The sequence below is a fragment of the Nelumbo nucifera genome, chromosome 1 (assembly GCF_055504915.1).
Source record: "Nelumbo nucifera cultivar China Antique chromosome 1, China Antique-T2T, whole genome shotgun sequence".
Lineage (NCBI taxonomy): Eukaryota > Viridiplantae > Streptophyta > Magnoliopsida > Proteales > Nelumbonaceae > Nelumbo > Nelumbo nucifera.
In genome coordinates this window covers 3114156-3130567 of record NC_142649.1, presented here as the reverse complement: position 1 = coordinate 3130567, position 16412 = coordinate 3114156, and the positions used below count along the sequence as shown (strand labels likewise).

The 16412-nt window shown below is 47.2% G+C and overlaps 1 protein-coding gene across 2 annotated transcripts in view; it reads right to left on the bottom strand.

Annotated features, from left to right (window-relative positions):
• LOC104605327 (Phosphoenolpyruvate carboxylase family protein) overlaps positions 1–5304 on the bottom strand; it is a 34689-nt gene extending 29385 nt beyond the window's left edge. For both annotated transcript variants that reach the window (XM_088896233.1, XM_088896234.1), the window contains exons 1-2: positions 4740–5304; positions 3889–4100 (exon numbers count right to left, since the gene is read on the bottom strand). In XM_088896233.1, coding sequence (XP_088752359.1) covers positions 3889–4100; positions 4740–5208 — 681 coding nt within the window. In that variant the 5' untranslated portion in view covers positions 5209–5304. The remainder of the gene's footprint in view (positions 1–3888; positions 4101–4739) is intronic.
• Positions 5305–16412: the final 11108 nt, after the last annotated feature.

Here is a 16412-nt window from a genome sequence, read left to right as displayed (position 1 = left end):
CAAATCAAATGACAATTAGCTAGCTGAAGAGCCATTGCCTCAGCCAGTTGTCAACAAACATAGCTTATGTTATTTATGCATCTGGAGTCTGAACAAGTTTAATGCACGTTTGGGAGGGCTGAAGCACAGCGGTTTCTGGCTTTCAGAAGTGAGCCCCACATGGACAGCCTATAAGCTATGTTTAGTGAAAATCTGGAGAACCCAAATTTGATGTCAGTCAGTCATTTGAAGGACTTTCCTCTTCAGCCTCTTTGAATAGTTTATTTGGAGTGCTTCAAAGCATCTGAACCAGCATAGCTGAATCTTCAGCTCATCCCTCTGGAACAGGCCCTTAACTGAAAAGTACACTTCAGAATACAAAGAGATTCTGCACATCAACGCCAATGCCCAATTGGCTACATGGGATGCCCAAAAAAGGCTGTCCTATGTCTCCACAGAAATCTCTAAACATGGAGAGCCAAGCCCTAATAAAGTCAAAAGAAGAGTCAATACAGGAATTTTCTTCTGTTCAGAAATTCTGATATTTCTTTCTAACTAAACTGCAAAATAACAGCCACTGGAATCACCATGCTACCCTTCTTACTCATACCCAATACCTGCCACTCTCTAAGAAGTCCAACATCCGAGGAAAGCACCCCCAAAGCTGAATAGCTTTCTGATAATGATGCCAAATTTTGATGGAGAAAGGACAATGCAAGACGACTTGCTCACTCCTGTTGCTCTTCACATAGAGGGCATGCGGAATTGTCAAGAGTCAAACCCCTCCTGATTAAGCTCCTATTGGTCACTTGCCCCCCTTTTATAAAGTAACATAAGAGGAAGAGCTAATAGAAGAAAGAGAGCCACTCAATGATCAAAAAAAAATAGAAGAAGAGAGGAAAGAGATTGAAAAAAAAAAAGATGTTGTCAGGCCACTCGATCAAGCTCTGATACCGAAAAAACACCTGTAAGTAGACCTTTTTTTATCAATAACAGAACCAATTTTATTAAAAGAAGTAATTCAGTACAAAGAAGGGGGAGGGATAAACACCTCTAAGTAGATCTGAACACGAGAAAAGAGAAGAGGGAGAACCAAAGCTGAGATAAACAAAATCTCCCAAGCCCCAAGTTCAGTAGAGACCTTTTTACATTAACATCCCTTTTTATGACGAAATAAGGAATTAAGGACTGATGTTTCCTTATTAAATACATCAAAAAGACAAAACTACTCTGCCGCCCAAAGAGTAATAGATAACACCACAAAAACAGAAATCTAAGACATCTAACACTCCTTAACATATTTTCAAGGTTCAACCCAGCTAAGAATAGCCAAATTTCTTTTTCTTCTTTTTTTCATGGCTCAAGGATGCTTGTTGCCTTGACAATATGCTCTTTCATTCTTTCCCTACCCATTTGCCAACATGTAAAACAGTGATTAAGCTTGAACATTCCTACATGTCTTTATATACATTTTTTTATCAGTGAATTGTCAGATTTATTAAATGAAAGCCAAAGATAGTACAATTTAGGGAGAGGCACGAGATGCTACCTCCCCTTTAAGGAGAGGAGATGTAAGAAACCATCAACCCTTTAGTTAAAGAACATAACAAAGGATAAAGAAAATTACAGAGAAGCTCAATACAAGGAAACCCGAGTAGCCCCTTGTTTAGCAAGATAATCAGCCAAGGCATTAGCCGATCTACCCAACCACTGAAATCTAACTGTCATGCCCCTCAATAGCCATTTGACCTTTTTTAAAATATCCTTAAAGTTCCAAGTGACAGTACCCGGGTCAGCCAACAATCCTACTACCACCTTGGAGTCTCCTTCAATTATTAAGTTCTGCACTCCAAGTTGATAAGCAATCTGTACCCCCTGTGCCACAGCTAGGAGTTCAGCCCTCACAGAGTCTACATGTCTTTATACACATTGAAGAACTTGAAATTCTTATTTCCAATTTTTACTCTAAGTCAGCCTTCTTTAAAAAAGTATACAGCTTAAGGAAAAAACCTGAGGCTTAATCTTGAAGTTCACACCTTGAGAAATCATATGTCAAGAACAAATTTTTTCTCATCACAAAATCAAATTAAATACCAATTTAAGTTTTACGATAATGTTGTAACTTGTTTAAATACATGGGGTTTTTATCACCCATTTGATGCTCTGATTTACAAACCAAGAGTTTTCTAATGGACTTAGAAGAATAAAAAATCACTGCATTCCTTGTTTATATGATGATAAATGCAACTATACACTGTTTTTGTATTTAAATATGGTCCTTAATTTATATGATGACTAATGCAACTATATACCTTTTTTGTACTTAATATGGTCCTTAATTCTGTACTTCATATTTTCTTTCTAGAAAAAATTAGATTCATGAGATTTAAGCCCTATGCAAAATCCCTAACACCTTAATTCATTCCTCCACCTTTTAAGATATTGTCTCTACCTTTGCACAACCTTAACCATATGCTCCTTTTCAGTCGCAGAAAATTGCTCTTCCACTTACTTTCCCATTAAGTTCTTCAATCTCCTTGAAATCTTTATTTTCATTCAGTTAAAATTTCCAAATGGCACCAAACTCTATGCATTCAAACTCTCCTTAATGGACTTAGAAGAATAAAAAATCACTGCATTCCTTGTTTATATGATGATAAATGCAACTATACACTGTTTTTGTATTTAAATATGGTCCTTAATTTATATGATGACTAATGCAACCATATACCTTTTTTGTACTTAATATGGTCCTTAATTCTGTACTTCATATTTTCTTTCTAGAAAAAATTAGATTCATGAGATTTAAGCCCTATGCAAAATCCCTAACACCTTAATTCATTCCTCAACCCTTTAAGATATTGTCTCTACCTTTGCACAACCTTAACCATATGCTCCTTTTCAGTCGCAGAAAATTGCTCTTCCACTTACTTTCCCATTAAGTTCTTCAATCTCCTTGAAATCTTTATTTTCATTCAGTTAAAATTTCCAAATGACACCAAACTCTATGCATTCAAACTCTCCTTAGTGACCTTTAGTTTATTCTCATATTTCTTTTCGAAATGCAAGATAGGAGCCAACCGTTGAACCTTCAAATAGGATCACAAACTCCTATTCCTCCAACCACATATTCTCAAGAAAAAAGAAATGGCCCATAATGAAGGGATGTTAGTTAGAGAGAGGGTAGACAGAATCATAACCCTCAAAATGGCTTGTGGTGATGGACGCTCCTGCCCCAGAAAAATGGCAAAATTACAACACTCACCAATATTCTCATTACTGACAGATTCTTGTTTTTACATAAAATGTGGCCCTTCCAGAAAATTGTCCAAGAAGCAGAGAATTCACGCATACTAGAAGAAAACCTGCCTCATCCCTCCCCCGAAGAGATATAGAGATAAAGAGAGACCACATTGAAATTTTGTCATATGTTCCATAAATGGAAACATATATCTATGCTCTGTCCTTTTCACTCATCCCATAATCTTTTCCCTCAGTCTTTGCCTACCACTTCACTCATGCACCAAAGAAAGCCCTTAACAAAACCATCATCCTAGTCGATAAAATTAAAATGGAAATTTCACCAACTCCCAAATATAACTCTTACACTGTAGTGGAGTCCAAAACTACTAAACAATCCCATAATCCATATGAAACGAACCACTGGTAAACACCTGCCAAAATACCTTCAATACAACATGAAAAACTGCATATCTGCCTCTAAAGAGATTGAACACCACATTTATATTAAAAAAAGGAAAATGAAAATGAAAAGCAGGCTACAGTAGGTGCATTGGAACAATTAGGTCGATACCACTGGCTCAGATTAAAACAAACTTCACACACCGACACTAAACATAGCCTACATAGCTACTCAAAGAAAAGAAATGCAAGTTACAGAATATGAACCTGATCTTCGAGAATAATCCCTGAAAAGCCAGCCTTTATGAATCCTTTGACAGTTCTCTTGACATTCATTGCATTCCCGTATCCATTATCTCCATCTCCAATTACAGGGATAGACACAGCTTGTGTGATCTGATGCCCCTGATCAACCATTTCTCCGTAGGAAATAAGGCCCACGTCTGGTAATCCCAACCTAGCAGCAGAGACCGAAAATCCTGAAGTAAACAAGAGCCAGAATAAGAAACTTGAGCTTCAACTTTGTTTGTGCTATTTCTTTTTTTTTTCTCCTCAAGAGAGAGAGAGAGAGCGCAAACAAGATGAAGATGAAAATTTCTAGTAAATATAAATCTCGTCCAAGTACCATTAGGGGGAAGACATTTCATTTCCCTAACAACATCATTTTCAAACTTAAATGTTCCAAATTATTTCTTTTGGTAGTTTCTTCTAATAGAAATTCTACCCCTACTTTCTCTTCTGCTTCTTCACGTGATCACATTTCTTCTGGGTCTAACCCCTTATATCGCTAAAAGAGAATCCAAAATACATCAAAAATACAGAGTCCCTCCTTTTGGGAAATGGTGGTAAAAATTTAGAGAGAAGTCAAGAAAGTTCATCAAATACAGTATAAAAATACAAGGAAATAAATGAAGCCCCAAGATTTTCAAAGATAAACAACGAAACTAAAAAAACAAATCCCTGAACCGCGATGTCATGCGTAAAAGTTACTAAAATATCAAACTAGAATAAAAATCAAGCACAAAACTTTATCTTAGGAAACAACCGGAATAAAAGCCTTTCCGTTCCTTGTCTAAACAAGGCTGGAAGAGCACTAAAATGTATAACCAAACACATACCACTTGTAAAACAGAACTCAAATCCTGCTCTTTCCACCAGCTTCGCGCTGAGAGCATCGAAACAAGCTGGGCCCTGATGAATCCCTGGAGACTCAAGAATCCGTCGGAGTTCTTTTGTTGGAGAATAACCATCAGCCATCTTTTCCCCAAAACAAGCTACGGTGGTTTTGATGCCCCATCTCGCAGAACTCCTGTTAGGTTGTTCTCTTGAGGGATTTGGAAATGATACCAACCGCTGGAACGGTGAACCAGTTCTAAAATATGAAACCGGAGCTGCTGTTAATTGGTAGGTCTTATGGGGATAAGAGAAGAGACCCATGTGAGTAGAGATGATAAACTGATTGAGTACTGAAAGTTCCATCATCCTCCATACCAGGAAGGAAAACGAACGAGAGATCAGTAAAGCAAATGACACTGCCTCTGTTATTGGTAAGCTCCGATACGTATCGGTTACGGATACGCTTTTCATATTATTTAAAACTCACCATAACCTTTTCACATTTCTCTTCAAGTCACCGTTGGGGATAATGACGGTTCAGCCTAGGGTCAAAATTTTTAGGCACAAAGTTGGGTTGGGTGTCGGCTCGGAATTGATGCTAATTTAAGGCGGGCATTGATATATAGAATAGGGGGTTTTGACATTTTGGATGTTTATAACTCCGCATTGAAAATCAAAAATCTGCATTGGGCCTGTCAGTACTTCTCCCTATTTTTTAAGCATCTATGGAGCATGGAAATTATCATTATAAGTTTTTAATCAATTTGTATGATCAAACTACTCTGAAGAGTAAACCACTTTGATGGAGGGTGATTTGGCCTGACCTCGTAGCACGGGGACACGTGGGTGTGACCTTGCTTAAGCGATGATTCAGCGTGACAGCACAGCAAGTGTAGTCGCAACTCGGTGGGAAGGGCTCACCAAGTTTAATCTGGCAACTCGGCGGGTTAGGCTACTCGCCGAGAGTCGTCTGGCTTGCACCTTCTTCCCAAGGCTAAGGCGCTCCGAACTACCTCCGAGCTCGGGGCCCCCTGACTTTTCCAAATGCCCGAGCTCCTCCTAGTGGGTTCTAGGCCATTCCCAAAAAGGAGCACCCCGATCCGCCTCTAGACACCTCGGGTCAACGCCACTGGTGTAGCTCGCCACAGGTAGCTCGACAGAACTTACCACAGGCATCTCGTCGCTCGCAGGGTAGCTGGGTACAGGGTAGCTCACAGAAGAGCAGTTTGGCCTATCACAGGAAGATCTCCTGCCTGACAATTGTATCTGGCAAACCTGGAGACTGCGACCACGTCTTTTGTCAGACGGTGTCGTGCCCGCCACCTCTGGAAGATGTCCTACATCTAACAAGTACGTACCCTGCAGCGACGGCCTCGCACGTGCCACCTCAGCCCTGGCTATAACGGCTGCGGCAGGACGATAGTGGCGGTTATACCTGCGCTGACAGAGGCAGGTGAGCATGATTTGGCAAAGTTCTATTATAAGTAGTCCAATCCCAAAGGGCGGGTGATCTCTTGACACCCACGCTATCTGCACTCTTAGCCCCCTTTATTCTTCTTGCATTTTTCATAGATCTCTAACTTAAGCATCGGAGTGTTCCCGTCGAGCAAGTCCCCCGGGAATTCCTCGTCTTCTCCATCTCAGGTGCCACCCAGGAGTCACGCAACCGCCAGCTAGGAGTGACTGGATCGCACACCATCATTTGGCGCCATCTGTGGGATACGCTTCAAAAGCCTCCCCTTAGTTTCTACAACTCCTTTTTAAGACTTAGCACCCATGGCTTCTTCAAGCAACGCCGGACACAACATGGAGATGGACATCGCCGGGGAACAACTCCAGGTTCTTGTGGTCTGCATTGGGCAGTTCACTATTCCCTTCTTCGCGGATGGAGTCCCCAACCTGAACGTGCCGCAAGTAATGGCACCCTTGAGCGTCCCCCTACCTTTCTCGGTCGGGACAACCTACACTGAGCCTTCTATCGTCCCCCCGATGACAGGCCAGAGCCAGCTCGACAACCTGGTGCAGTCCATGCGGGCCATGCAAGCCTAGATGCATCAGTTTGAGCAATTTCAGCTCTACCAGCAGTAGGTGTTGCACCAAGTTTCTCAATATCACTATCAGTAGCAGTCCATGCGGGCCATGTAAGCCCAGATGCAGCAGTTTGAGCAATTTCAGCTCTACCAGCAGCAGGTGCTGCACCAAGTCTCTCAATATCACTATCAGCAGCAGTTCCCTCAGCTGCCTTAGCCTCAGCCTCAGCTCCCTCCTCAGCACCCGGCCTTGCGACAAACTAGGCCTCATCGCCAGAATGAGCGCCCTTCTCGCCAAGAAGAGGCTTGCCAGAACCCCCCTAAGAGCCAAGCCTTCTTCCGCTGTAGGAAGGAAAGACCAGCCACTCCGGTCTCGCCGCGGGCAGTCAGGTCAGGAGGATCCCAACTTGCCAGGCCTACGTCACCCCAGCAATCGAAGTTAGAAGCCCCACTTCTAGAGAACCGGTTCGAGATCTTGGCTGCAGACTCTAAGCAGGACCCCTCCGTTCGCAGCTATCACCAGCAGCCTGAGTCGCTTCCTGCGAAAACTATTCCTGACAGTACGGAGGCGAGCAGCACCAACGCGGAGCCCGCCAAGAAGCAAAGACGCCGCCGCCGAGCTTGCTGAACTGCCACCTACAACCTGCCCGAGCTCAAAGACAGGGAAGAGGTAAGCTCGGGTGAAGTAAAAGCTCCTCTCCTTTCTGTTCCATCACCTGTCTCCCGAGCTCCTGGCTGTTCCAATGCCCAATGACTTCAAACTCCCCTCTCTCGATAAGTATGATGGGTCGTTCGACCCAAATGATCATGTAGACGCTTTCCAGTCACAGATGCACCTGGCAAGGGCCAGTGAGTCTTGCATGTGCGTGGCCTTCTCCACCACTTTCAGAGGAGTGGCCCGCACGTGGTATCGAAACCTTGCACCTGGATCGATAAGAAGCTGGGCACAGTTCGCGCAAGCCTTCACGTCCCACTTCGTCACCAGCAAGCAGTGTCCGCAAACTGAGAAAAGCCTTCTCAGTATAGTTCAGAGAGAGGGAGAGTCTATCCGGGGCTACATCAAGCGGTTCAACGATGCATGCATGCAGATACCGCGCCTAGACCCTGCAGTGCGCCTTGCAACAACCAAGAAGGGCGTGACGCACAAGAAATTCAAGTGGCACATGGTTGTCAACCAGCCGGCGACCATAACTGAATTTCTCAAGCTCGCAGACAGGTTCATAGCCACGGAAGAGGAGATCAACCAGAAGGGCAAGAGCGCGCCCGAAAAGAGAAAGAGATAAGGGGAACTTTCCAACCAAGGAGACAGCCGAAAGAAGAAGGACTCAGCTCGGGGCGCAAAGCCAAGTTAGCCATTTCGAGCCCCTGTAGCGGACCAAACTAACTACACCCCACTGAATGCTAAGCGGGCCGAAATCCTGATGGCAATCAAGGATGCCCCGTACGTGAAGTGGCCACCCCGCCTGAGGGGGAATCCTAATGAAAGGAATAAAAATTTATATTGCAGCTTTCACAAACACCACGGTCATAGTATCGAGAACTGTAAGAATCTCCGGAAGAAAGGCCAGTTTGGGGCACCATCCACATGATAATTGGAGGCTCGATCGCTGTGGGTTGTACCTCGGCGGCAGCTCGGACATCAATTCGCAAAGCTGCCAGAGAATAACAGAATCCTCTAAAGCGGCCGAATACAGAGGAACCAATCTTCTTCACGAATGACGATACGTGCGGGGTCTACTACCCCCCCGATGATGCGCTCGTCATAAAAGTAAGGATCAATGATTTCGAGGTCAAGCGCGTCCTCGTTGACTCAGGTAGCTCGATGGATATCCTCTTCAAAGCCGCGTTCAACCAGCTTCAGCTGCAGGGAAGTGACTTGAGGCCCGTGAATACTCCCTTGGTAGCCTTCATTGGAGAAAAAGTCAGGCCCCTGGAGAAAATAATAGTACCTGTGGAAGTCGGCACATGGCCCAGCGTAGTAAGGCTCAACCATGACTTCTTAGTGGTCGCGACCCCCTTCCCGTACAACGCCATAATAGGCCAACCGATTACCCATGCCCTACGGGCGGTGGTCTCCACTTATTATTTGGCGATGAAGTTCCCTACAGACTTTGGAGTGGGGGTAGCATGGGGCAACCAGCTTGAGTCTCGCAAGTGCTATGTCGCCGCCCTCAAGGGAAAGACCACGGTGGCCAACAATCTCAAACTGGAGCGACCTACGGAGCAAGGCGAGGAATGAGCTGCACCCACGAAAGAAACAGTTGCTATTCCGACTTTAGCAGAAGACCCAGCTCGGACACTTCAGATCGGTGTCTCAGTCCAGGAACCCCTGCGATCCGAACTATTAGGCCCGTTAGACAGAAAAATGCAACCTAGCCCCAAAGCGATGGAAAGCAGCGGACGAGGAGGTCGGGAAGCTCCTCGCAGCCGACTTCATAAGAGAAGTCCACTACCCGAGCTGGGTAGCCAACCCCGTTCTGGTAAAGAAGGCTAACGGCAAGTGGCGCATGTGCGTCGACTACACCGACCTGAACTGAGCTTGCCCAAAAGACTGCTTCCCCCTCCCAAGAATCGACCGCCTAGTGGACGCGACCTCAGGGCACGAGTTGCTGAGTTTCTTAGACGCCTATTCGGGCTACAACCAGATCAGGATGGACTCGGTGGACGAAGAAAAGACTGCCTTCATAACAAAGTTTGGTCTGTATTGTTACAAGGTTATGCCCTTCGGATTGAAAAATGCTGGGGCAACCTATCAAAGGCTTGTAAATAAACTATTTGAGCCATTAATTGGCAGAAAAATAGAGTGTTATGTAGACGACATGGTCATCAAAACCCAATTCTCACATGAATTAATACAAGACTTACTTTCTGTCTTTCAAATTCTGCGACAATTTAACATGAAGTTAAATCCAAACAAGTGTGTCTTCGGTGTTACCTCGGGTAAATTCCTAGGGTACATCGTCAACCGACGTGGCATTGAGGCCAACCCGGATAAAATTAAGGCCATCCTAGATATGAGACCACCCCGAAAATTGAATGAGGTCCAGAGGTTGAATGGCCACATAGCCGCCCTGAGCCGCTTTATGTCCAAGTCGGCAGACCGCTACCTACCTTTCTTTAAGGCAATTAAAAGCAAAGGGTTTGAGTGGACCCAAGACTGCCAACTCGTGTTTGATGAGCTCAAGAAATACCTCGCTAGTGTACCAATCTTAACCCGGCCCGAAGAGGGCGATGTTTTAGAGCTGTACCTCTCAACAAGTGACGAAGTGGTCAGCTCGATACTGATAAAGGAAGTAGATCGGGTCCAACGACCCATCTACTATGTTATTAAGTATTGTAGGGAGCAATGACGAGATACCCTGAGATAGAGAAGCTAGCCTACGCACTGGTCATCGCAACTCGAAAGCTCTGCCCGTACTTCCAAGCTCATACTATTATCGTCTTCACCAACAAACGATTGAGGCAAGTCTTACTTAAGCCCGAGGTCTCTGGTCGACTAACGAAGTGGGCCGTTGAGCTCAGCGAGTACGATCTCCAATACAAGGCGCGAACTGCTATTAAGGCCCAAGCCTTAGCAGATTTCATTGCGGAGTGCACTTTCAGCTCCAAAGTCCCTAGGCCAGTTGAGCACGAGGCCCCCAGTTTGGGCAAGCCCGGAGCTCCTAGGCCAGTTGAGTCCGAGCCCCGTGAGGTAGTAGCCAGTGCAACATCTCTCCTAGTTAGGCCAAGCACGAACTGAGATGAGGAGCCCTGGATCCTTCACGTAGATGGCTCCTCAAACCAGTAGGGCAGCGGAGCCAGAATAGTTCTGCACGGTCCAAGTGGCACAAAACTGGAGTACGCACTACGCTTCGAGTTCGCAACATCCAACAATGAAGCGGAGTACGAAGCGTTGATAGCCGGGCTAACTTTAGCCAGAGAAGTAAAAGCCAAGGATATCGTCATCTGCAGTGATTCCCAGCTTGTAGTCAACCAAGTCACAGGAGATTACCAAGCTCGCGAACCAACCATGATTGCCTACTTAGCCAAAGTAAGAGAGGCTATACTCAACTTCCAGTCACACTTCATCAAGCAAGTCCCGAGGTCGGAGAATGTTGAGGCCGACGCTCTGTCCAGTTAGCCAGCACCAGCGATATCACCATGAGAACATGTACATAGAGGACCTGCCACGACCTAGCATTCTCGAGGGGACAGAGGAGGTCGCTCCCATCGTCCAAGCAGAGCCGAGCTGGATTGACCCGCTCTCGAGCTTCTTGCTGCATGGGACCCTTCCTGCAGATCGCAATGCGGCCATAAGGGTAGAGTGCCAGGCGGACAAAACATCATAATAGACGGACGGCTGTACCGAAGATCCTACACGCTCCCCTACCTGCGCTGTTTGCGGCCTTCTGAAGCCGAGTTTGTACTTCACGACATTCATGAGGGTCTGTGCGGCGGACACTTGGGGGGCAGGGCCCTTGCCCAAAAAGCACTGTGACAGGGGTACTACTGGCCAATGATGAAAGCAGACGCTGTTGAGTTCGTCAGAAAGTGTGACAAATGCCAGAAGCACGCCAATATCCACCATCAGCCCGCTGCCGACCTCAAGTATCTTACCAAGTGGATAGAAGCTGAACCTCTCATAACAATCACAGCCCGGAACATCCAAAACTTCTTTTGGAAGAACATTGTGTGCCGCTTCGGGTTACCTCGGGTACTAATTTCTAACAATGGCAAGCAGTTCGAGGACATCAAATTCTAGAACTGGTGCCAAGACATGGGGATCCGACAGAATTTCACTTCAATCGCACACCCTCAAGCAAACGGTCAAGCATAAGTCACGAACAGAGCCATCCTCCGCGGACTGAAGGCACGTTTGGACCGAGCTAAAGGATTGTGGGCAGACGGGTTACCTAGTGTTCTATGGCTTACTGAACCACGGAGAAAACCGCCACATGAGAGACTCTCTTCAACCTCACCTACGACACTGAAGCAGTTATCCCGGCAGAGATCGAAGTACCTACGCTGCGACTGGAAGCATACAATGACAAGACAAATGAAGATGAGCTACGTGCCAACCTCGACCTACTCGACGAAGTAAGGGACCTCGTGTACATCAGGACCGCAACTTACTAGGAAAGAGTAGCTTGGTACTATAATGCCAGGGTCAAGAAGCGAAACCTCCACGTTGGTGACCTGGTCCTTTGTAAAGTTATGGTACCTGAGCCCGACGTTGGCAAGCTCGGGCCTAAATGGGAATGACCTTACCGAGTGAAACGAGTGCTCGGGGAGGGAACATACGGGCTCGAAACCCTTGAAGGGAAACGAGTACCTCGGGCATGGAATATTGTCAATCTAAGGCAGTATTACCTGTAGTCGCTGAGTAGACCACGGGTCACTCAGAGCCCAAGGACCGAAACACTGAGCTGACATGAACCTCGACAACATATGAAGACCAGCCCGCCCCTTCGGCATGGGTGGATAGATTGTAAGTCACTCCCACCTGGCTTAAGAGCCAAGAAGCCGAGCTGGTAAGAGACCTTGGCGCTGCGCACGACTTAACCGCCTCACTTTGGTTGAATGTGCACTGAGCGATACATAGCCCACCTCGACATATTCCAAGAGCGAATATCAGCCGAGTAGACAAGTCGGGCACATGCCTTACGGTGTCCACCTCGACGTATGAAGTCTACTTGTAAAAAATATATACATATAATAAACAGTCCAGAGAACAGTAAAAGAAAACCGTACGAAACATGTACTTTCATTAATTCTACAAAATTCTTTACAAGGAATGAGGAAGAAAACAAAAACCGAGCTCGCAGGCTCGGGGTACAGGGACTGAACTACTTCGGAGGCTCATCGCCTTTGCTCGGGACCTCCTTAGGGGCATCAGCCAGATCGGTGGCCTCTACATCATCATCGGCGCCTTCATCCTCGGAGTCCGGATCATCCGCTAACTGACGTACCATGTCATCAATGATCCGCGAAGTGGTGATGGCACTTGTATCAAGACGGGGGTAGGTGTGCCTGATTAACCACCGACTGAGCTCGAAGCCCTTATGGTAGGCCTCAGTCATCACCTCGTCAAACTTTGGAGACTTGACGTAGTCAAGGACAGCCTGGACCTTTGTCTCCTTGAGGGCATCTTCGAAGATACCGGTCTTCTCTTTGATGTCGTCTCTGAGGTACTCCACCTCATACTCCAACTTCCCCTTCGCTTCCTTGAGGCCCTGCACCTCGAGCTTTAGAGCATCCCGATCTGCCTTGAGGCTATCCACCTCGAGCCTCAAGGCCTCTTGGCCAACCTTGAACCCGTTCACCTCGGCCCTCAATCTGTCCTTGTCTCGGGCCAGCTCACTCTTCTCTGCCAGCAGTACCTTGATGAAGCTCTTCTGAGTTAAAGCATCACTCTGCAAGCAGTGGGTTTGACCACGAGCTGCCCTCAGCTCGGTATGGGCTGTGCGGGACGACTCCTCAGCTGCCAGAGCCCATTTCAGGTGCCAATCAGATTGAAGGGTCAAGGTGCGCACGACTGAGTTCACCTACAAAAAGAAGTCCAGTCAAAAAAAAAGGAAGGAAAAAAAAAGAGAATCTTTCATAGGGAACTCACCACCATAGTATGAGTAGCAGCTCGGGCACCGAGCTGACCAGGAGTGAGATCAGCTCAGTCTGTGACCTCCTCTGGGTATGCAGCCTCCTTACTCTTCTGGAGGCTGCACTAGGGGTTCAGAATGCTTGGACTCTCCTCCTGACTCCCCGAGCTGGATACCGCCATCTCTGCTGCATGGGTTGACTCCTCGGAAGCTTCAGCGGCAACATCAGCAGGACGAGCTTCGGCTATAGCCTCTGCAGGGCGAGTCTCAGCAGCAGCTTCAGTGGCACCCCCGACAGCAGCCTCGGCAAGCTTAGTAGTGGGTTCTGCCGCCACCCCGGGCTCCTGAGGCACCATGTCTCCCTCCAAGTTGATCACGGGGGAGTGTCGCGAAGCTCGGGCTCCGAAGCCGGGACTTGTGGAGGCTGGGCCTCAGTAGGAGTCTGCGGAGATTCGACGCGCGCCTTCTTGGCTACGTGTTTCTTCCTCTTCATCTGATGGAATAGCCTCTAACTTTCTATCTTCTCCGCCTCCATGGGACCTGTAGTGAAGCTTGGCGTTAGTAACTCTGAAGTGAGTATTTAAACGAAAAAGCCAAAGTAAAGACAAACCTACCCGGGCTCAAGCCGGCCTGGATGAGCTTCTCCTCGGCTGTGAAATCCTTGTAGTTCATCCTGAGCTAAGCCCACGACTGTAGTGACTTCTTGGTCTTCCTATCAAGGATAACACCGGGGTCTTGAACGGCCACCCTCCAGTCAGTAGGGAAAGGCCACCCCGTGCTGCTCCGAACTATGAAGTAGTCCCGCTTCCAGGCCGGGACTTTACTCGGGAGCTTGTGCATTAATTTAAAGCCCGGGCGGGGTAGTAGGTCCGCTTGTGCCCGGGGAGAACGCCCGAAGCGCTCTTCTTTATTGACAGGATGGTACAAAGAATGTCTAAGTCTATAGGGAAGGGGCAGTCAAAACAAAGGGAAATGGTCCCGACCATGTTACGTATAGAATTCGGGTGGAGTTGGTCCAAGGTAATGTTGAAGTGCCCCAGAACCTCAACGATCACGGGGTGAAGAGGGAGATGGAGTCCGACAACTAGTTGCTCCCTAAAGATCACGATCTCATCAGGACTGTGCTCCCATGAGAAATCGCCGGTAGGAAGGCTGTAAGAATACTCCCTAGGAAGGTGAAACCTCTGGATGAGATCTTGAAGTCTCTCCAGAGTCATAGTAGAAGGGCCGAACTGATCTGGCACCCGACCTCGGTGGGAGGTGGATGCCAGATGGCCCGAATCCACCCGTACCTCGGACGGCTGGGCGGTAGAAGAGGCACCCTGAGCCGAGGTACCCACCTCGAGCTCATCTATGAGACTGTCTACACTAGACATGAAAGCATGGAAAAGAAAAGAAAGTTTGGAAAAGGAAAGGAAGCTCGGGAACTCACCGTAAAAGACGCAACCGAACTAAGGAAATGACTGAACTGGAAGACCCGAGCTGGGAACCTCAGATGCGAGCTCAATACAGACACTGAAGACTTTGTGATGAAGAAAATGACCAGGGTCCCCCACTATTTATAGCCGCTGTATCCGGGCTTTGACGGTTGAGATTGAGACGATCCTACGACTCTCAAAGAAACCGGCTACGGGCTCCTCGAGGTGAAATCAGTTTAGCGCATTTTTTGGCGTCCGCGAAGTCCAAATTGCATGACGTCCGCGCGTAAGCCGAACGCAGCTGGGTTTCTTTTGATCGAGTCGGGCACTGGACCGGTCTGGCCAGACGAATCGCCCGACAGAGGGGCATGAGTACTGAAGTCAAATCCACCCGGCGCGTCATGAACTCCCCGAACTGGGTCAGCACCTCCAGCATAGGGAGTGGGGGCAATTGATGGAGGGTGATTTGGCTCAACCTCATAGCATGGGGGCACGTGGGTGTGACATTGCTTAAGCGATGAATCAGCGTGACAGCACAACAAGCGTAGCCGCAACTTGGTGAGAAGGGCTCATCGAGTTTAATCTAGCAACTCAGCGGGTTAGGCTACTCGTTGAGAGTCATCTGGCTTGCACCTTCTTCCCAAGGCTGAGGCGCTCTGAGCTACCTCCGAGCTCGGGGCCCCCTGACTTTTCCTAATGCCCGAGCTCCTCCCAGTGGGTTCTAGGCCATTCCCAAAAAGGAGCACCTCGATCCGCCTCTAAACACCCTGAGGTAGAGACACCTCGGGTCAGTGCCACTGGTGTAGCTCGCCATAGGCAGCTCGACAGAACTTGCCATAGGCATCTCGTCGCTCGCAGGGTAGCTTGGTACAGGGTAGCTCGCAGAAGAGCAGTTCGGCCTATCACAGGAAGATCTCCTGCCTGACAACTGTATCTGGCAAACCTGGAGACTGGGACCACATCTTTTGTCTGACGGTGTCATGCCCGCCACCTCTAGAAGATGTCCTACATCTGACAAGTATGTACCCTGCAGCGACGACCCCGCATGTGCCACCTCAGCCCTAGCTGTAACGGCTGCGGCAGGACGACAGTGGCGGTTATACCTGCCCTGACAGAGGCAGGTGAGCCTGATTTGGCAGAGTTATGTTATAAGTAGTCCTAATCCCAAAGGGTAGGTGATCTCTTGACACCCGCTCTATCTGCACTCTTAGCCCCCTTTACTCTTCTTGCATTTTTCACAGAGCTCTAACTTAAGCATTGGAGTGTTCTCGCCGAGCAAGTCCCCCAGGAATTCCTTGTCTTCTCCATCTCAGGTGCCACCCAGGAGCCACGCAACCGCCAGCTAGGAGTGACCGGATCGCGCACCATCACACTTCATGCCAGCATGTACAATGATAGTTCTAAGTTGTTTTGTACATAGTATTGGAAAAGTGGGTTACATGAGAAGTTTCTAGGCGTATATAAAGATATTGTTTTTAGAACATTATTTTCTCTCATTCATTTAATTGAGTTGTTATTGGGTTATTATCAAATTCATTCCTAATATACAACAAAACACTGGATGAGAAGCTACAATTAATAAAGTTGAAAATTCTCTAAAGAAATCTTCAGTAAAACAGTAATAGATTAAATTGAGAGACAAGTGTATTTTG